This window comes from Protopterus annectens, chromosome 10.part0, assembly GCF_019279795.1.
Source record: "Protopterus annectens isolate FY-2018-M chromosome 10.part0, PAN1.0, whole genome shotgun sequence".
Taxonomy (NCBI): Eukaryota; Metazoa; Chordata; order Ceratodontiformes; family Protopteridae; genus Protopterus; species Protopterus annectens.
In genome coordinates this window covers 1,801,797,978-1,801,820,407 of record NC_056744.1, presented here as the reverse complement: position 1 = coordinate 1,801,820,407, position 22,430 = coordinate 1,801,797,978, and the positions used below count along the sequence as shown (strand labels likewise).

At 44.5% G+C, this 22,430-nt stretch overlaps 1 protein-coding gene across 5 annotated transcripts in view; it reads right to left on the bottom strand.

The window, feature by feature from the left end:
* The window catches only part of RNF40 (ring finger protein 40), a 713,617-nt gene that overhangs the window by 175,907 nt on the left and 515,280 nt on the right, over positions 1-22,430 (bottom strand). For all 5 annotated transcript variants that reach the window (XM_044086638.1, XM_044086641.1, XM_044086639.1 and 2 more), the window contains one exon: positions 2,673-2,790. In XM_044086638.1, the coding sequence (XP_043942573.1) occupies positions 2,673-2,790 (118 nt within the window). The remainder of the gene's footprint in view (positions 1-2,672; positions 2,791-22,430) is intronic.

The window sequence follows — 22,430 nt, the reverse complement described above, 5'->3', positions numbered from 1 at the left end:
AGGATTCTTGTACAAGTATTTTAGGTCATCAGGCACCTTGTAAAACCTGTCTGGTCTTTTAGGAGTTGATATTGGAAATAAGGTGCAGAAGAGGTGGACTAGAAAGCCTCAAAGACAGGAGGGACTGCAGAAGGGGCAAGAGTATCCATTTCCAAGAGGCTGTAACATCTCTTCTGAACAGAAATCTGAGTGGTTTGCTATTCAAAATCTTTCATCATGCTCTGGATAGTCTCTCCAAAGGAAGCTTCTTTGACAGGGGAATCCAGAGACACAAAAGTGCTCTTCATCCAAACAGATTTCTCCAGCAGAATGCAGCCGACAGGAATAATCTCGAGACTGGTCATTGTCAATCATAGTTTTGTTCTTCTTCAGAGGAGGAAACCAAGGCAGTTTTTTGAGAACTAGTCTGTGGCTGCAGAGACACAAAGAAAGGAGGTTTCAAAGACATAATAGCTTTGAACAAACCCTGCGAGAAATATAACCACTGCTTTTCCCTAGCTACTGAAGGACAGGCTACATGCCTAGTCTTCTGTTTCTTTTTTGATGTTATGTCTGTTTGGTTGAGAAGTGAAGGTTCGGAACCCCGTCTAACTTCTATTAAAGAGCCTGGGATCTCTTCCCAAACTAAAATTTGATGGATGCAAACAGATCCCTTGGAAATGAATCATGGTTCATCAAACGTATCAATAGACTGCAAGAACTCAGGAGCCATACCGACCTCTATCAGGGTCTTGGTAGCGGGAAACTGAGAAGTAACCTGGCATATCACAGGTTCTAGAATCTCAGCGGGTATGTCGGAGTCTGATACACTGGATTGTAGATCCATTCTGGGCTTATTTAGTTCTCTCTTCAGTGAAAGAGGGACACAGAGACATCTGAGAACAAATGACAGATTGAACAAGATTTGTGACAGTGTTCTGGGCATAGCCAAGAGACACCTGGTATGCAATTCCTTGTACAGAATCTGCCTACTGCACTCACACTTACCCTTCCTAGCCGACATCTAACAATTTTCAGCAAAACAGTACGAGTGAAAAAGAAGGTTCCCCAACAGGACGCTTACCTGGATAAATGATCAAAGCAAAGGTACCAATGATCAAATAGCAATCAGTCTAATGGATGCATGACCTGCATTTGGGCTGGCGGCAATCAACACTCATACGTCTATCTATACACCCCTAAGCATATGAGCGGAGGTCATGCAGATGCATGACTGTGGGAAGGTAAAGCTTTGATAGCCCAGCCAGATGTCACTGGTGACAACCCATACATCAGGAATACTGCAATAGTGATTTCAGTCAGGATATCAGTGCACACAGACTGTATTATTATTGCACTTTAAATACAATCTGCAGGAACTATTATTCCTAAGTGGAAAAATAAATAAATAATTTAGCAGAACAGAACATCGATGCAAAACCACACCTCAGTGGCCCAGAATTCTAATACACAGCCTCTAGGTTCAGTTCCAACAATCCGTCTGGACACTGGGGGAATACATAACTTAAAGTTCTAAAGTTAAAATGCAGCGAGCTAATGCTCCTATCAAACTGGGATACCAGAATTTAAAAACTCCTCCAACCAACATTCTACAGGCACATAATTCCAACACTAAGTCTCTACAACAAGTAGTGAAATATCCGCACTTCAAGCACGACAAAGGGACGATGGCTCAATGTACAGTAACATGTGATCACAGCGGAGCACAGGCTTTGAGAATGAAGGAAGCACAGCACAACTACCAAAGTAGCCATGGGCATGCAACAGCACAACTGATTCACAGACCAAAGTAGCCACGGGCAAGCAACAGCACAACTGATTCACAGACCAAAGTAGCCACGGGCATGCAACAGCACAACTGATTCACAGACCAAAGTAGCCACGGCATGCAACAGTACAACTGATTCACAGACCAAAGTAGCCACGGGCATGCAACAGCACAACTGATTCACAGACCAAAGTAGTCACGGGCATGCAACAGCACAACTGATTCACAGACCAAAGTAGCCATGGGCATGCAACAGCACAACTGATTCAGAGACCAAAGTAGCCATGGGCATGAAACAGCACAACTGATTCAGAGACCAAAGTAGCCATGGGCATGCAACAGCACAACTGATTCAGAGACCAAAGTAGCCATGGGCATGCAACAGCACAACTGATTCAGAGACCAAAGAAGCCATGGGCATGCAACAGCAACAATTTGCTCATGGAAGGCCAGCAGGAGAGTGAAAGAAATTAACTGGTCCAATGATACTGCTCTTTCATCTGACTTGGTAAGAGCATGGGGTTTTAAGAAATCTGATACACCCATGGCTCACATTAGCAGAGCAGTGGGATGCCAAACCAGGCCTATGCAGAATTATAGGCAGACATGGACACATGCCTTACAGGAAAAGGCAAGTTTAAAGGCATGCTCATCTGCAGTGACGTTGCCATACAAGACTCCAAATACCCTACCTAAGAAAATTTTACAAATGCATGGGCAGTGGCAACAGACAAGCAGCAGAGAAACCACATGACACGAGGTCAACAGGTGGAACCGAAAAAATAACACTCAGAATACAGAGACTTGTTAGACTGCAGGAATACTGAGCACAGATCATTAGCAGTAAAAGGTATTATTAACAGAAGACTGCATTCAGAATTGAACCCATGGCTTTAAGGTGTACCTCAGCTTTGGTCTTCTTCTCCGCAGCCATGAGCTGCACCTTGTCTCTCTGCTCCTTGGGAGCCGACTTGTACATGTCCAGCAGGAGCTTCATCTCTTTCTGGCTCTCCTGAGCTTTTCTGTGGGAAACAAGAGAGGAAAGAGAATCAGGAACTGATGAGGGAGACCGATTCCTTACAAACAAAACTGGGTCATGAAGACCTGCAGGTGGCTATATATTATCACATCAGGCCACTGGTCAGCAATGCTCTGAAAATAGTGCATAAGACATGAAATACACCTCAAAAGATGCAGCCCTAAAGTTCTTAAGCATACCTGGTATGACTTCTGAACATTTCTTTTATCAACTAAACTGTACAACTCAGCATAAAATGTACTGAACAGACCTCAATACTAAAGATACAATTACATTCACTGGAGACAAACAATGCAAATCAGACGAGCAACAGAAAGTGTACTACAGCCAGTTCTACATTACGGTAATAATGACTAATGCACTGGTCACACAGGCACTCTTCTTTTATCATATGCATCACAGACTGCCAGCCTAGTACAATGCAACCCCCTGAATTACTTATAAAAAGAAACGAAAGTTATATACTTTCCATAACACTAGATACAAGATGTCTGCCTCTGTCCAGCTCACTGTATAGGTTACCATATCAGACATCAGAACCTTTTTTAGATTCTCATATCCATGACTCAGGGCTCCTCCCCCAGCTCAATGTATAGGTTACCGTATCAGATACTTGAACCCTAAACAAACCTCTAAAATCCAATAAAAAGAGGAATACAGGTTCATAGTAAAGTACTGCTAGATGTCCTTGAGGGCCAATTTAAACCTAGCCAATATCCCACAAAAGGTAAGAACCAAATCATATATCTTGTCTCTGGGAGGTAAACAGCTTGACCACTATGCCAATTCCCAAACCCTCTTACAGACAACTTTGCAATGCTTTTCCACTGTTTTCTTGTTTAACCACCCTTGTACTTGCTTTATACAGTGATCACTACTGTTTTGAGCATTTTTTGAAGCACTGATTTAATTTTGTGGCAGAAATAGTCATTCCTCTGTTTGCTGACTTTTCAAGTCTGTGTGCCTCCAAATCTCTTTGTAGAAGCATGAATTAGCCAGGGACTGACTTGTTTAATCTGCATCTGAGAGCTGCTTTTGCTATGCTTTTACATTAAGAAATTCCAGGAGCAGACATGTTGCAGAACATGTTTACCTGCTCTCTAAGTTGGGAAGCACTGTAAGAAACTCAAAAGTCTGGTTACTTGTTGGCTAGACGGCACAGGAGTCAGTTTTCAAGCTTGTTTTCTTCATTGCATGGAGCTGCCCACTGAGCCATGCTGGTTAGCACTACCTTGTAAGACAGTTATTTTCTTTCATTTTCTTTTACATTTTCCGGGATAGTCCAACTGGGTCAGAAGAACCCTTTTTCAGTGGAGGCCAGGGAAGAAAAGCTCCAGTTAGCAACAGTAAATGACAAACTTTTATACATAGCATAATCAGTGCAGTACAAAACACATTATAAATGAGCAATAACAAGAAATTGAAAATACAAATGGTACATTCATTGTGCAGGGACAAATGGCTAAAACCTTTTTACAAGTTGTAGGTAAGCATTACATTTACAGCAGACTAATAATACATGTAGTATCTGTGCAGTAGTGAGACTGATGACAAGACATTCCTACACAGCAGGTGGTAAACAGTAGTAAGTACAGTTAACTATCAAACTGCCCTTACAGATATTAAACATATACAGGTTTGGGAATAAGCCAAAAAAGGTAGGGATATACGACTGAGTGCAAAAGAGGGAGTGTGAGACACTTTGGCAGGATGGAGGGGGGTTGTACAAGGTAGGTGCAGTGAAGGGGGGAGGGAGAGAGAAAGAGGTAGTGTTAGTGTGGAGATGAGGGAGTTGTTACCTTGGAGTAAGGTAGAGACTAGCCTGGATCTGTGCATGGGCACATTGCCAAGACTTGTACATATGTTGTTTTACTGAAGTTTTGAAGGCTACGGGGTTAGAAGTACTTCTTATTGGTAGTGGGAGGAGTTCCACACTTTTGCAACATAGTGAAAGTATAGGCTTTGCCCCGCAGTTTTACTGGGTTTGGAGATAGTGAAGAGCTTCTTATCTTCGGACCTAAGGGTTCTATTTGGGTTGTAAACACCAAATCAGCAGCAAACACCTAGGAAGTAAAGCTTACCTATAAAGTTAGGATTAGATCCAAAACCTGTTAAACAGCATGGCATTGTGCAGAAATAAGCTTAGAGCAGCTAGCTTGTGCATCAAATAGCACTGCCATGTCCTAGCATTATATAACATCCTGCCCTTAACCCCAGAAACTATCCTAGGAGACCCCAGTTAAAACCCAATCCTTAATACTAAACAGCCAACCCTATTACAGGGCCAGACAACATGGTTATGTAATTTCCAAATGTTTCTGTGGACAACTTGGTAGATTTGGGCATCCTAAGGTAAAGTAGCAATCATATTCTCAGACAACCAGCTAATCATTAAAGAAAATAACACAGCATGTAATAGATGTAAATAAAGAACCTTCTTGCAGGCAAAATTCTTGTATACTAATGAGGTTGTCACACACACACAGACACACACACAAACTGTCTTACGTTGAGGTGCTTAAAAGAAACCTTCCCAAACCTCAAAGACCTCCAAAGCCACCTAAATGCAGCACAGCTCTTCAGCAATCACTAAAGTGCTCACCAAAAGCAACACCAAACATCTCACATAAGCCTACACCTAATGGTCCCCCAAGCACAAAGCACATAAGACAAGCACACACTACCTAATAGTCGTCATTGGGGACTACACTGTGTGTGGCCCACTGATGAGGCTGGACAAAGAAAAGATAACAGTTACTTGCCTGTGTGAAGTCAGAACACTCAATCATGCACTCAAGTCACTGCACCCCACATACCAATATGGTTCTCACTCCATGTGGGTGTAAATGACCTGAGACAAACCTCGTTGGACTTTATGAAGACAGACAATGTGGGTGACACGGAGGTATGAGCCTTGCACTGAGCAGTATTCTGCCTTCACCAAGAGTGATGCCGTAGTATGAACATAAAATGATTGGCTTTAATAACTGGCTTATTTTCAGACAGTATAAACATAAAACGATTGATTCTAATAACTGGCTTATATTCAGACAGTATGAACATAGAATAAAAGAAGTTATGTTCTTACCATAACATTCCATGTGAGTTGTCCATCTCGACCTTTATTCTCACTGATGGGTCGGATTGGAGAAGTCTGATCCATCTCGGCCTTTCCAATAGCTAGAGGTCTTCAACAGCGCTTTTGGGTCTCTTCCCTACCCAGAATGCAGTTCCCCTACTTCCTCAGACCTTGTTTGCTCACACAGATAGAAATTATACTCTTCAATAATATGGAAACTCCACAAAAGAGTTATGTACTTACCATAATTTGGAATCTGTGCTATCCAGTGTCATTACCTCATCATGGATGGGTCTTGGATCAGACCTCTGATCCAAGATGGCAGTGCAAGAGACAACTCCTAAGCTCAAGCCTTCCCTCCCAAGAACTCCTGCTACCCATAATCCTCAGACAGAGTTTGCTAGATAGAAACAAGGATAGTGAAACTGCCCACAAGGAAGAACAGTGATGAATGATGACACTGGATAGCACATATTCCTCTTTATCTGATGCTGTGTCATTAGTGATCACGGATGGATCAGGGTCCTCAGGTATCCACAACCCTGGGAGGTCTCAAGGAAGGACATGCCGGAGCACAGAAGAACCAAACGAAGCTCTACCCCTGGACTGCAAGTCCAGTTTGTAATAGGTTCATAGGTAGGTACTAGGCTATCTGCCCAAGGGCATTTATAAGCCTAGCCAGAGTGTGTCGGCTTTCGCCGCCCCATTGATTAATTAACTGAACCTCTGTCAAGAAGAGCCAATGAAGTGATCCCAGGTGTGTATTTTCTGTTATCTATCCACTTGTCAAGGTTTCTCTTGAGGAGTGTTAGTGAGGGGCTCTGCCTAATGTAGTTAGGAATTTTGTTCCAAAGCATGGGGAGTCTCTGTGACAAGAATCTATCCCTCCAACATGTTCTATTTAATGTTGTGGCGAAGTTTAGCTCACTAGAGCAAGTGGCTCGCAGTGACTTGGATTTCTTTAGGTGGAGCATGCCCGTCAATTCTGAGTTGGACATGGCTTTGTAAATCAGGCAGAGATCACCTCTGAGTAAGCGATATGCCACTGAGTACAGACGGAGTTTTTCCAGTCAGGCTGCACAAGACATATGTTTGAGGCCAGTAATCCTCTTGGTGAGGTACTTTTGTGGTCTTTCCAGCTGTTGGAAGTGTCTTGTGAGATACATTCCCAAATGGGGCAGTGTATTATATGATGGGTCTGATGAGTGATGAGTAGAAGGGCACTATAACCTCTATTTCTAGATGCGAACCCTTTAGTAATTAGATGGGCTACATAGACGGATTTCCTAACTACTTTGGCAATATGATTGTCAAAGGAGAGACTACTATCTACCTGGGTCCCCAGATCTCTTATTATCTCTTCTGTATTAAAGGAGCTGCCACCTATGTGGCAATTCATGGGTGTTTTGTTTTTCCCAAACGGGATGACTATGCGTTTTTTGGCATTTAGCTTGAGACCATGACTTTGACACCAGGTGTCCATCTCAGTAAAGCCCTTCTGGAGAATGTCCATGTCAGCCAGAAATTCAATTATGGCTCCCAGTTTGCAGTCATCGGTGAACTTGGTTAGCCATAGTCCTCCTGTGTTTGCCTGTACTTCTGAGTAGGGATCCCAGGACCAAGCCTTGTAGGACACCACTTGTGACTGGTTTAGAGTCGGACCTGGAGCCCACGATTCTTACCGCGTGAGTTCAGTCTGTAAGCCAGTTGGCAACCCATCTCGTGACGTAGGGGTTTATGTTCAGGCTGGTGAGTTTTTCTGTAATACCAGAGTGGGGAATGGTGTCAAAAGCCTTGGCGAGGTCAAGGTAGGCTGTGTGAACCACCTTCCCCTCATCTATGGCCTTGGTGACTGTCTTGAAGAAGTCAGCCAGGTTTAGTAGGCATGATCTGCCCTTAACAAAGGCAAATTGGGTCGGGTCAAGTGTTTGGAGGTTACCAATGTCTTTCTTAATGAGATCCATGATGATGTGCTCCACAGCCTTGCAGACCAGGCTAGTCAGGCTTATGGGGCGATAGTTACCAGGGTCAGTTGTGGCCCCTCCTTTCTGGAGTGGAATAACCATTGCTGTGGGCCATTCTATAGGCACGTAGCCTGTGGAGAGGCTGAGGTTGAATAGTGTGTTTAGGTGTGTGTGTGTGGGGGGGGGGGGGTAGTTCATTCTGTAGTTCATGATAGAAGCAGCCTGGGACATTATCTGGCCCCATTGACGCTGTGTTTTTGGCTTTTGAAAGGGCTGCTTTCACCTGTGCGTCTGTGATTTCCGGGACACTACACTTTTATGGTATTGTTGTGGGCCCTTTTGGGGGTGAGAGGGGGGTGAAGTTTGCACTGAATCTATCTGCCAGAATGTTGGCAATATCAGTAGGTTCAGTATATTTTGTGCTATTTTGCACTAGCTAAGAGCATATCTGCGAGTTGCCACTTATATTCTTGACATAGCTAAAGAAGGCTTTGTGTTTATCTTTCGAATCCTTGGTTATTTTTATTGCGAAGTTAGCCTTGGATAATTTTATGAGGGACCTTAGTTTCTTACTGATACTGATCAGAGATGTCTTTCCTTCTTGGGATTTGCTTTTTTTCTGAACTAGTTTCCTCCTTCTGTTGTATAGGCTGTTTATGGCAGGGGTTCACCAGACTGGTTTCCTTCTCTTAGGGGGAGTGAGTCTAGGTTTTGCTAGGGATGGCACAATACATGCATCCTTGTAGAGTGCATTTGTAAAGGTTCCTGCATCTTGGACACTGTTGTACTTTAGCGTGAGGGCTGTGAAACGTACCACCTCTGTCTTAAGTAAGGTGAAATTTGCTATAGAAAAGTTTTTCACTGTGGTTTCCTTGGTTGGGGGTGGTGGTGTGGTGTGGACATCCAGAGTGATTAGTTTATGGTCTGATCTAACCAGTGACGGGTTGACCTCCAGTGCGGAACACCTGTCGCCCATGTTGGTGATGACCAGGTCCAATATGTTTTCACCTCTTGTAGGGGAGTTTACCAGCTGATCCAGGAGGCGCTGGACCTGGGAGTTTGTACTTGAGTAGTTTTCCCAGTTAACGGTAGGGTAATTGAAATCGTCCAATATCAGGGCGCTCGGTAGGACCTTCATGTTTTCCAGTGTCTCCAGAAAGGCGGAATGGTGGTCCTGGGTCATGGAGGGTGATCTGTAGCAGGCCACAATTTGCATTGCAGATTTGCCCGATGTTAATTGCATATGGATGATCTCAGAGGTATCATGCTGCACCACTAACCTGGAGGTGTAGGTATCCTTGATGAATATGGATACACCCCCCCTTTTGTGTTTCGGTCCATGTTCTGTGGCCGAAGTGTGTGGTAGGAGTTGTAGCCCGGTAGTGCTGGGGTGCTCTGTGGAGCCTTGAACCAGGTTTCAGTTACTGCACAGATGTCGACGTACTCCATACTGAGGAGTGCTTCGAGCGTGTGCATTTTGAGATTTAAACTCCTGCCATTGAGTAGCACAACCCTCATTTTTTTATTTGTGCTGTTTACGGAGGTGGGTTTGACTTTTGAGCCTTGCCTAAAAAAGGCACTATGGGGGCAGCAAGAGCCGTGGCCAGTATTCGAAAGCCTAGGGGTGACAGGTGCAAGGCGTCTCTTGCGAAGCAACGAGGCTTGTCAAGCATGTCGTCCCAGGCTGACAGACACTGGATCCCCTTTGAATGACCCCAGAAGCTTAGCCAATTGCTGAAACTGATCATTTTTTCTTTATACTGCGGTATCATTCTTGGTGAGGGCAGGATGCTACTCAGGGTCAGTGTCATACCTGCCTGGGCTACATGATCAGAGAGCTCTTCCATGTCTTTTTTCATGTAGTCCAGAGAGGTACGTCTCAGGTCATTCACACCAACATGAACAATGACATAGTCATGTTTGTACTTGTTCTGGAGTGACCTGAGTGCTTGTGTTATGTGGCGGATTCTGACTCCCGACAGGCAGCTAATAGCAACCTTTGTCTCCTTGTCCAGCCTAGTGAGTGGGACGTCAGTGTGCCTGACTATAGAGTCGCCTATTACTAGTGTGTTAGGTATGTTATTTCACCTTAAGGGCTGTGATTGTGCAGCACACTGATTTTGTGTTTTATGTGTTGTCTGGTTTGTGACGGGAGGTGCAGGTTTTTTGGGTGTCTACTCTGGAGGTCTCTAATGCTTTTGCAGGTTTTTATTTAGAGCCTCCGAGTATGATTTTGTGTATATATGTGTATTTTTTGCCAGTGCTGGTTTAGTATGTCTATTTGAGGCTGGAGGTGTGGTGCAAGTGTTAACCTTCACCTCATGACTGCCTGTTCCAGTCTTGGGTGGAGAGAGCTTAATCTCTAATTTAGCTATAGAATTGCATCTCTCGCATATGTTAATGTTTTGTGGAAGGAAGAGAGGGTTGTCTGTGTACATGAGGCAGTTGTAACATTGCCTCAGGATACCCAGGTTCACCAGCTGGACTGGAGAGTATACCTGAAATTGCCCTTTGGTCATGCCTGAATAGTAGGGTGAGCTGCTTGGTTGGTGAGGGGTGAATAATGAGCCTTGCCCTGTTGGGCAATCAAGTGTCGGGGTATATTAGTGCTTGCTATTAGGTCTGAGCAAGTGCTGGACTGTAGGATGCTTTTTAAGTGCTTAAGATGAGCATTAGACTACTTTCAAGGGAAAAACTGAAGGGAATAATTTAGCCTTAGCTAACCAGCGCTGCCCGGATGTGCAAAACCATGCAAACGTGGTTTTTACAGCAGGGAAATGAAAGAGATAGAAATTAGCCCAAAATTACCTATAAACTACTAACTTCTGGGCTGGAACCACTCCTCCAGGGACAGATGACTGCTCAAAGCTCCCTCTCTCACAGGTGAACAGAGAAACCTCCTTCTATCCAAGTAAGGTATGAGCAACTCAGGAACTTGTAACACAGCCCTGAATTCAGCACTAGCCTGAAAACTCGACTATACTAGCTTAGAAAGGTAGAAAGCAAAGAAACGTTTTTTTTTTTTTTTTAAAGATAAGGCAAAAACAGTAAAAAATGCACTTAAAACAGCTTTAGATGACTACAAGCAATCAGAAAAGGCTTTTAAACAAATTACCCAATTAACCAGTAAAAAAATCTCAAAACTGAGCCCTGTTCATGTAGTCTGAGCCCTGTTCATGTAGTCTTCAATCAGGCAAGTTCTAACTGCACACTCCAGCCACTGCGGTGCAGGGCAACCTTCTCCAAAAAAGAAGGCCTTGATTAGTGGTCAAGTTATACAAACAAAGCTAAATTCATCAGGCCTGAATCTAGTTTATGTGACAGCAAACAAGGCACACCAATTTCAGTAAGAAACAGTTCAGATATGCAGGCACTATAAGCCTCTAACCAGAAATTCCCAGCTCAGAAGGGCAGAGTCCAGCCTCTCCTCTCACAAGAGTGCAGACCACAAACCTTCTTAATGTAAAACAACTGGTCTGAAGCCCAAGTGCTTAAACCAAAAGGCTTAGAATGATAACTACATTGTGTTACAAAGGTATGGGATTTGACCAAGTAGCAGCAGCACAAATGTCATCCAAGGAAGTCCTTGCCCAGAAGGCAGAAGAAGTGGCCACCGACCTAGTAGAATTGGCTTTAACTGGCTTGGGAGGTTCAATGTGGTTGCTTTCATAAATGTGAGCTATACAACAAGTGATTCAACAAGAAACAGAAACCTTGGAAATGGCCTGACCTTTCCTGGCCTGAGACTATGCCACGAAAAGTTGATCTGATTTTCAAAAATTCTCAGTTCTCTTTAAATAGAAACATAGCTGCCTATGCACGTCCAGGCAATGCAGTTTGTACTCCTTTTTGTTCGAAAAATTGGGAATTTGTTCGAAAAATTGTGAAAAAAGATGGGCAGTTCAACTGACTGATTAAGATTAGCCTCTGAGGCTACTTTCAGAAAGAATGAAGGACTGGCTCTGAGAGATACCCTATGCCTGTGAAAAAAACATGAAGGGGCTTTGATGCAAACAGCCTGCAATTCAGAAACCCTCTTGGCTAAGGTAATAGCCACCTAAAATTGCATCTTCCAAGGCAGAAATTAATTTCACACTTAGCCCCAGTCTCAAGGGGAGGTTGTGTCAGGGACTGCAGCACCAAAGTAAAATCCCAAGGAGGAGAAGGATCTTTGAAAGGAGGCCTGAGCAAGAAAACTTCCTTAAGAAATGCCTTGCACAGCCAAGAAGACAACGTGGGGCATTCACTTAAGTGGAAGTTGGATATAGCCGCCAACTGAAGTTTAATCATCAAGAAGCTAGTCCTTTGTTGAAACAGAGAGGAAAGGAACAATAAAATGTCAGGAATAGAGGCTGAAAATAGATCTATGTCATGCTGACAAGCCCAAACAGCGAATCTCTTCCAATTGCTGGAATAAACTTTTTTAGTAGAAGGCTTTTGGGAGGCTAAAATAATGTCCTTCACAGGAGAAGGCAGTTTAAGCTAGCTGACAATCACTGGAACTGGAGGTTGGGAAGAGGAAGCCCTCAGGGATGGGAAATACGACCCTGGGCTGGATCTAATATCCAAGGTGGATATTTCAGATGAGAGCAAAGGAGGGAGAATTCATGTCTGACGAGGCCAGAGGGGGGAGACAATGAGGATGAAATGAGCCTTCAGGCAACAGACTTTCTGTAAGATTTTTGGAATGATGGTAGCTGGAGGAAAGGCACACAGAAGACCTGGCAGCCAATCGTGGGCCAGAGCCTACCTGGAGGGTTCAGGGCAAAGTATTTGCTGCATTAGTGATTGATCGGGGAGGTAAACAGATCGTAGCAAGGGAGACCGCAACAGTCAAAAATCTGATTCTCCACTGACTGATTCAGGGACCACTCGTGGGGGCTCAGGATAGATCTGCTGAGCCTGTCTGCCAATATGTTGGAATCATCGTGAATATGCGTTGCAAGCAGAAAGCGCCTGGAAGACATCGTCCATTTCCGCACTCTCATGGCCTCTCTGCACAGCGGTGTTCCCCCCTGTTTTTTAATGTACCAGACTACCGACAGGTTGTCTGTCTGAATTACCAAAGTCCCGAGAGAGAGATAGTCCTGGAAGGCTTGCAATGAGAGGAGGACTGCTCTTCAACTCTAGGACACTGATGTGCAACTTGGTCTCTGATGGGGACCAGGTGCCTTGGACTGTCCTTCCCTGAAAATGCCCCCACACCCCAAGAGAAATGCATCAGTGGTCACAGTGGCCTGGGGCTGGGGAAGACAAAAAGGTCTCCCTAGCAAAAGGTCTTTGGACTGCACCCACCATGCTAAGTGACACAGACAAACCTGAGACACCCTGACTGCCATGGACACAGGATGAAAATGAGCAGACCCCTGCACCGCAAGGGTTCATTGAAGAACTTGCATGGGATACCTGGCATAGGGAACCAATTGAACTGCCACCACCATGAAACCGAAGGCTTGTTGGATCAAATGGGCAGGAACACACTCCCGATCCAGAAGAAGGCGGACTTGTTCCCGAACTGTGTCTACCATGCGGTGGGAAAGAGCTGCAGTCTCAGACAACGTCCAGAAGAACCCCTATAAATTCCAACCTCTGGCACAGAGCAAGATGAGATTTGGGAAGGTTGACTGCGATGTCCAGGTCTCGAAAGAGGCCGAGAGTGCAATCTGTGGCTCAAGCGAGTTGATGCCTTGTGTGAGCCGTAAGGAGCCAATCATCCAGGTATGGAAAGACCTGAAACCCCTGCAGCCAGAGATGGGCTGCTACCACTGCCATACATTTGGTGAACACCCGGGGGGCTGAAGTGAGGTTGAAGGGCGGGGGCTCAGAACTGATAGTGACTGGCCCCCAGCCGGAAGCGCAGGTACCTCCTGGAGTGTCTGTTGACTTTTATGTGAAAGTACGCATCCTCCACCAAGTAGATCCAATCATCCTTGCAGAGAACTGGAAGAATGGACTGAACAGTGGCCATCCAGAACTTCAACTTCTTGACTGACAAATTCAAAATGCTGAGGTCCAGAATGGGATGCAGGTCACCGGTTTTCTTGGGCACTAAAAAGAAGCGAGAGTAGGTTCCTGACCCTAGTTGTCCTGTTAGGACCTCCTGGGTAGCTCTTTTTTGAAGAAGGTCTTGAACCTCTGCAAGAGCTAACTGCCTTTGGCAGGGTGGAATGTCCGGAAGTGACTTCTGAATTGGAGGGGGCTGATCGAAGGATATGAATTATCCCCTTAGGCACAATGCTTAGCACCCACTGATCTGAGGTAACAGCAGCCTAAGCCAAGGGGTGCAAGGAGATTTGCCCCCCCCCTCAAATTACTCCAGGGAAGGACAGTCAGGGGGAGCTGTGGGGGCTTCTCACAGAAGGGTTCTTGGGAGCCCTGATTTTGCAGACTTCCTCTGCCTCTAGGGCAACGTCTTATCAAATCCTCTTCCCTGGCTGGAAGAAGTGGATTCCTGAGGATCATCTTGGAAGGAAGATTGAGCCCTGTGGAACCGCAGTTTCTTATTACCCCACTGATTCATGGAGAAAGAATGCTGTGGAGTCGAAAACTTTATCCCAAATGCGAACAAAGTCTTTCCCTCCTGCTCGCTGTGGATCAAGGTTTCCTTGATGGAAGAACCAGACCAAACAAAGGAGATACATCAAACGGAGCATTGGTACAGGGTGCCTTGAAGTTATCCACAAACCTGCAAAGGTGAAACCAGGTTGTTGTTTCTTGTGGCTTTTCCGGGTTAGGGGTCGCCACAGCGGAACTCCAGTCCGCTAATGATTGGTAGTTGATTTTTTACGTGCAGAGTTACCAGCCCTGATGCACAACCTTCAACGAAGGTACGCCCATTCATGCATGTCTCCACGCAGAAGACGCTCTAGCTGAGAATCGAATTGTACAGCGTCTGACTGTGAGGTGACAACGCTACCGCAGCACCACCACCGCAAAGTTGAAGCCAGGTATGGTGCCCAATAGCAATGCTTGTGCCCACTGCTCAAGGCATGGCCTCAGCTGCATCAGATATCAACTTCATCGAGGCATTGGCAAGGGATGTGAGAGTAAAAAGCTTCGGAGAGACTAGCTTAAGGCTCTCCAGAAGAAGCAACTCTGAACGGGAAGAGGAATGTTTTGACACCAAATTCCTCTGCAGCTGTGTGAAGTGTGCCATGTAAATTGTAGTCCTAAGTCCGAACATAGCTAAGGCATACACGCTCTTCCCAATCTCCATGGACTCTCTATTTGGGGGATGGACCATATAGCTCTGTTCCTCGAGCTCCTTTTTGGTGGCTGCAGCAACCACAATGGCATCAACTGGGATAACCTTGCTCCAAAAGGCTTTATCCTTAGGTGGACTTAGGAATTTGTCCGCTCTCTTAGGGACTGGTTCTACTGTGTCTGGCTCCTTCCACACCCTACTGGAAATGAGCTGTACAAGCTCATTTGATGGGGGAGACACCAGGAGGAAGATGGGAATGTCCCAAAGGCCTTCAGGAACATGGATTCCTCAGAGGATGTGGTAGGGGGAGATCAACAACCCTGCTCTTTCAGAATCTTTAGGATGTCCCCAAAGGACACCTCCTTGGATGGAAGTCTGGGGGACCCATTCATTCCTCGAAATCCATGCCCTCACTGAGGGACTCTCGAGGGGAGTTCAAGTGCCTCCTCTTGCACATCCTTTTCCGGGGAGGCTCCTCCATCATGGGGTCTGGGGAGAACTCTGACTATGAGGGTACCCCGATGGGGGTAATGCCCTTCTGAAGTTGCTCATGGGAGGGCTGACCCCGAACAGATAACGACTTGCCACCCAAAGTAGAACAAGGCGGGGGGGTTCCAAACAGAGATTGAGGCTGCTGACCATCTGGAGATGGTCCTTTCTATCGCCAGGAACGCTGATGGGCTGGAGGAAGCCCTACCCTCATCCCTGCCAGGTAAAGCCGGCCAGAATGGAAGGGGGGAGCCTGACAAATCACAGAAGTCCCTGGATGATATCGTTCCTGAGCTGTCCAAAGCAGATGCCACAAAGGGAAGGGTCTGAAAACTCTGGACCAGATCTCCCACCCCGGTGGCCCCTGTGGACTTCTCAGCTCCACGGTCAACGGAGTTGAACCCTCCAGGGACCCAGACAATGTGGGCATGGTAACACTACCCGACACAGATGGCCTCTCCCTGGACATACTCTGACCCTGGGGAACCAAACTCGCATGAGTTGGATGAGGAGACAGGAGTTCTGACAAAGGTGAAGAGCCCCTCAGCAAGTGGCTAGGGGACGTTAACAAGCAAAGTTCAATTTGGGCTTTGAGGAAGATCCTCATCATCTGGTCCATGTCTGAAGGGCGCAAACTTCTGAAAGACCTGGAGGAAATGGAAGAATATTCTGACCGAGCCAAAGGTCTGCGGTCTCTGGAGAAGGACCTACTGGACTGTTTTGGATCTGACTTCCTAGTAGTGGCTGGGGTGTCATCAATAAGGATAGGCCCCATGGAAGCAATCAGGTCTGAAGGCCTGGATGGATCCGAGGGCAGTAAGGACCCCACGGATGGATCAGATGGATCAGTCAGATCAGAGGGGGGGGGGTTGGACCTGATCAGATCCAAGGACCTTCGAGTCTCTGAGGACTCTGATCCGACGGGGGGAGCTGAGGTTCTCAGAGCTGAAGACCCCCGAGCAGAGGCCCCCGAGGCTGGGCTCAGATCTTGGAACCGGGATTCGAGAGCCTAGGCCTTTTTGCATGGGAGTCCCGAGAGGAAGAGGGCTTCCTCTTGGGATTCAAGGGGACTTAACAGGGGGGAACACGAGACCAGGGGACCCCCTTTAGCAAGCCCTTTAAGTAAAAGCTTATTTCTACAGTCTAGGAGAGCCCTAGGGTTGAATCCTGCATAGATATCACATTCAACTTCTAAATGGGGCTCTCCTACAGAGTAGATGCACTCCTCATGCATGTCGGCAGGAGCTACCTTCCAACCACATGAGCAGCAGAATCTGAACCCGGAGGGTTAGTCAGGCATCCTACGACACACACACACACACACACACACACACACACGGAAAGGAGAAGAGGGAAGGAAACTACCATTGAGAGAACAAGGCGGGGACCGGGGAACAGACTGACCAAAGGCTAATGGAAGGGTGGAAACCAGCTACTAAAGATAAAAAATAGAAAAAGGAAAGAAAAAATCCCAAGAAAATACAAAAAAAGGAATCGCATATCTTTAAATGAAGCTTGAGCATCAGAGAGCACGTCCACTAGCAAATTGCGGCAAATGAGATCTGAGGATTATGGGTAGCAGGAGATCTTGGGAGGGGAGGAGCTTGAGCTCAAGAGTTGTCACTTGCATTGCCGGCTTGGATCCAAGAGCCAACCGTGATCACTATTGACATGGACAGCATCAGATCAATAACAGAACCTCTGAGGCTATAGAGACCCATGAAACCATAGCCCATTTAGTCTTCCAGGAGGGGGGTGGAGGGCAGGGTTGTGAGAATAAAGGTCAAGATGGACAACACACATGGAACATTATGGTAAGAACATAACTGCTTTATGTGTTGTTGTTGTCAAGCTTGCCTTTATTGCCAATGATGGGACCACATCCCACTCAATGTAATTCCTGGGTGGCTTATGGAACAATATTCTTCAGAACCATAGAACCAAAGGAGGCCCTACTCCTGGAGGCCAAATCCACTCTGTAATAAGTAATAAAGGTATGCAGCTTAGCCCATGTTGCTACAGCACAGATATCGTCCCATGAAAGCCTTGCTTGAAAGGCTGCTGAAGTGGCGACTGATCTGGTGGAATGTGCTTTAACAGGAAAAGGAAGAGGTTTGCTTTTTGAGGAGTAGATGTAAGATATACAAAGGGCGAGCCATCCAGACAATGTAACTTTTGAGACTGGTAGACCTTTCCTAGTCTCAGATTAAGATACAAAACGTTGATCCGATTTTCTAAACTCTGAAGTTCTGTGCAAGTAGAAACGCAACTGTCTATGTACATCTAGAAGATGGAAACAGTATATGTCTGTTTTGATAATCAGGAAAGAAAACGGGTAACTCAATAGTTTGGTTCAGGTCGTTTTCCGATGCAACTTTGGGAGGAATGAAGGACTGGTACGTAAAGAAAACTCTATCCTTATGAAAAATTAAATATGGATGTTTGAACGACAGAGCCTGCAGTTCTGATATTCTTCTGGCTGAGGTGATAGCTACCAAGAAAAGTGTTTTTCAAGACAAAAATTTTAAATTACATGTTGCTGAAGGTTCAAAGGGGAAACAGATATTTGTTAAAATGAAGTTGAGATCCCAGGGGGGAGCTGGACTTTTATATGGAGGTCTAATCATGGTTGTTACCTTCAAAAAGGCTCTGCAGAGTCTGTGCAACACAACAGAGGAACCATTCTCTCCAACATGGTAATTTGAAATTGTTGCTAGTTGGACCTTAATAGTAGATGCAGCTGCACCTTCACGAAAAAGCTTTGTTAGAAATTCCAGTATAGTATGGATGGGCGCTAAAAAGAGATCTACCTGTTATCAGTCGCCCAGACTGCAAACCTATTCCATTTGCTGTTATATGTCTTACGTGTGGAAGTTTTATGGGAGGACAGCAGAATACATTTTACCGGAGACAACAGATAGAGAAACCTGGTAATCAAGTGAACTGAAGCACTCATGCTGTCAACCTGAGGTTGTGAAGGCTGGGATATACCATTTCCGATGGATGTATCAGTAAATCTGGAACCGGGGTCCAGAATCCATGGTTTGTCCGGGAGGATGAGGCTGTAAAAAGGGAAACCAGATCTGACAAAGCCAAGAGAGAGCAATTAGGATTATCTTGGTCTCCAACAACTTTGCTTTCTGTAATAACTTGGGAATAAGCGGAAAGGCATATAAAAATCCAAACAGAACCCTTAGCAAAAATGTTAGCTTTCCACTTAAAGGGATTCTTTGAAGATAAAATAATGTGTTAAAGGATTCCTGGCACCTAGTAAAATGTATGGCTGAAATGAGTTTTAAGAAAATATTACTTTTTTTAAGCACAGATTGTCAGGGACCTATTTTTGAGCATACCACACGAGGAAGGAATGGAGTACTTTCAGGAACCCTTGAAGGAAGGAACTAGACTCTCACGTGACAAAATCTATGTACTGAATACCCTCATGGAACTAGTTTTAAAAAACAATTTTGCATGGTTCCAGGGAGAATATTTTAAACAAATTTGGGGTGTAGTAATGGGTGCAGCAGTGGCACTGGTGTTTGCCAATATCATACTTTGGCAATGGGAAACTAAATATGTGTTGAGTTCCAGGTTTAGGAAAAACATTTACAGATACTACAGATTCCTGGACGACATCTTAATACTACGGGAAGGTGGGACAGAAGAGATAAAAGAATCCCTAGAGTACATTAGCACCTCCACAGTATTTTAAGCTTCACTAGTAAAATAGAGGGTGAAGCAGTTAATTATTCAGACATTCACCTGTACAAAAATAAAAGGAAAGGGTGTTATGAATCCTGTTTATAAAAGGAAGCCCAACTACTCAAATTGCTTCCTACACTTTGAAAGTGACCACCCCTTCTGACAAAAAAGAAATTTGGTAAAGGGTCAGATGATTAGAATATAGAGATTAACCACTGATGAGAACAAGTTCAGGGAACAGTTGGAAGAACTAAAGGAAATGTTCAGAGTAAGGGGTTACCCTATGAGTGTACTGGAAGGAAAAAAGAACTATGTAGTGAATAAAAGAGATGAGTGTTACCCCCCATTGTTGAAAAATCCAGAGAGTTTGATAGGTGTGAACAAAACAATGTGAAGCAAGCTGTTGTGTGTTAACATTTGATCAAGACAGTTCAGAAGTACGCAAAATGCTGGAAAAGAATTGGAATTGTATTTTTGGGGCATTTGGATTAATGGAAAAATTGGGCAACAATCCAAAAGTAGTATTCAGAAGGGGACCTAACATTAAGAATTTGTTTGAAAGAAAAAAGATAAGGACATGATACCCACATGAAGGATGAGGAAATGTAATGGATGTAGGGAGTATAGGTGCAGCTATGAAAGTAGGAACACAGTTAGAGAAGGCTACAAAAGGATCATTCCAGCTCAAGGAAACTGCAACTGTAATACGAAGGGAGTAGTATACATAGCCCTGTGCCAGAAATGCTATGCATACTATATAGGAAACACGGAAAACAAATTAAAAGAGAATTTATCATTATGTGTATGCAATAAGGAGACAGGACAAAACCAACGCCCTGCTCAGACATAGTTTAGGATGTAAGGATTTAAAAAAGTTCCTTTTCTGTGTATTGGAAAAGGTGGGCAGACAGGAGAGAGGGGGTAATTTGTCCTGCTTCTTGGAATACAGGGAAACATATTGGCAGGTTTTGTTAAATGCTACTGTATTCCCTGGAATTAATGACAGAATGTCCATCAGTAGTTTGCTGCACTTAAAGGCAGAAGTGATCTGATAGTAAGAAATGATACACCATTGTCAATACAATTAAATGTAAATAAGTATACATACGTTTTTAAAGAAGTTTCTCATTAAGTTATGAATTTTAGATGATTTGATTCTAACAATGTGATTTTTAAACAAGTATTTGGAAACTTAGTCTGTTTTCGAAAACATGGATTTTTAAAAACGTGAAGAAAACATTTAAAGGGGAATGTAAAAAGTGTAAACTCTTTCTATTGGTGCAAATAATACATGTAAATTGTATTAAAAGGGGGAAGTGGGTAAGGTTATTGTATCTGATGAAGTTCCGTTTTCTTGATTGCAAATAAAGGGAACAAAAGCACTTATTACCTTACTCTGACTGGTGTTTGGTTCTTGCATGGAATAGCACTCCTGCATCGTGTATGGATATTGGTTTTAATAAGTGGTTTAGTTTCAGACAGTATAAACATAAAATGATTGATTTTTAATAACTGGCTTATGAACATAAAATAATTGATTTTAATAACTGGCTGAGTTTCTGGTGTCACTCCAGGGGGAAGCCAATATCTGTCAGCATGGCAGAACATGGTCAAAAAAACATGCTGCATTACCAAGGATGAGTTGCATCTCTTCCTCCAGACTTCTGAATGTTGGCTAAAACTTTATCAACCCCCTTAATGCCTTTTTAAGCAATGCCAAAAAGACAAAACTATCAATGTGGTGAAAAAGTCTAAAAGCAACCTTAAGGTCTTATTACTCAATACTTGGAACCTAAACAAAAAGCTCCACACCTTTCAAGGAACCTAAACAAAAAGCTCCACACCTTTGAAGCTCTCCTCACTCTGGAGAAATGTAGACTTCTGTGCCACGACCACCACTTGGTTTAAAGTGGCAGAAACTACTCCAGAAGTGCAAGGCTACAGTGCCTTCCACACATTTAGACCAACAACAGCACAGACTGGGGACAAAGGTGGACGTGTTTCGATCTGTGTTAGCTACAAACATACCTACAGGTTGGTTAAACAGGATGATGCCACGGAGCTCATCCATGTGCAAGTCACCACATGTAAGGTCTTTCACCATATCATGGCTAGCTACAGGTCACCATCTAAGCCCCTAGAGTTTCACAACTTTTACCTAAACCTACTAGAGACATACACCATCCAACCAAATACCCTATTCATGGGTGACTAACTACCCCCCTCTATAGACCGGGAAACATACACTGCCTCAAACTCACAGGCATAACACTTCCTGGACTTTATTAACGCAAACACCCAGGAACAGATAGTGCACACTCCAACCAGCAGATCAAACATAATGGATCTGCTACTCACCAACATGAGAGAGAGTGTTTCACCACCCCATGGTCACATTCCTACAAGTGAGATCTAATCACAAAGCTGTCTTATTTGAAGTAAAATTTCAACCCAGAAAATCCAGCTAAAACATTATTAGGAGCTGCTGATAGGTTCATAGGTTCATAGGTTCATACTAGGCTATCTGCCCAAGGGCATTTATAAGCCTAGCCCATAGTTATGTGGCTTTCGCCACCCCTTTAGTTTGAATAAAAACTATGCCTATCATTTTTCTGTGCCTCTGTCAAGCAGTGACACTGAAGTAATCCCTGGGGTATATCTGCGATCTCCCATCCATTGGTCAAGATTCCTCTTGAACAAGGCCAGCGAGGTGCTCTGCCTCACATGTACCGGGATTTTGTTCCACAGCATAGGGAGTCTCTGGGTGATGAATCTGTCCCTCCAGCACGTTCTATTTATAACCGTGTCAAGGTTTAAGTCTCCTGCCCTTGTGGTTCTGAAGGATCTAGATTTTTTGAGGTGAAGCATATTCATCAAATCTGGGTTTGACATGGCCTTATATGTCAGGCACAGGTCACCTCTGAGCAAGCGGTATGAGACTGAATAAAGCTGGAGTTCTTTCAGTCGGGCAGCATAAGACATATTTTTGAGACCCTTTATCCTTTTGGTGAGGAACTTTTGGGGCCTTTCAAGCTGCATCAGGTGTCTGGTCAGATACATTCCAAGCGGGCATTGTACTCAATCATAGGTCTAATGAGTGATGAGTACAGGGGACGATGACCTCCCTTGATCTAGATGTGAATCCCTTCATGATCAGGTGGGCGATATAGAAGGTTTTCCTAACT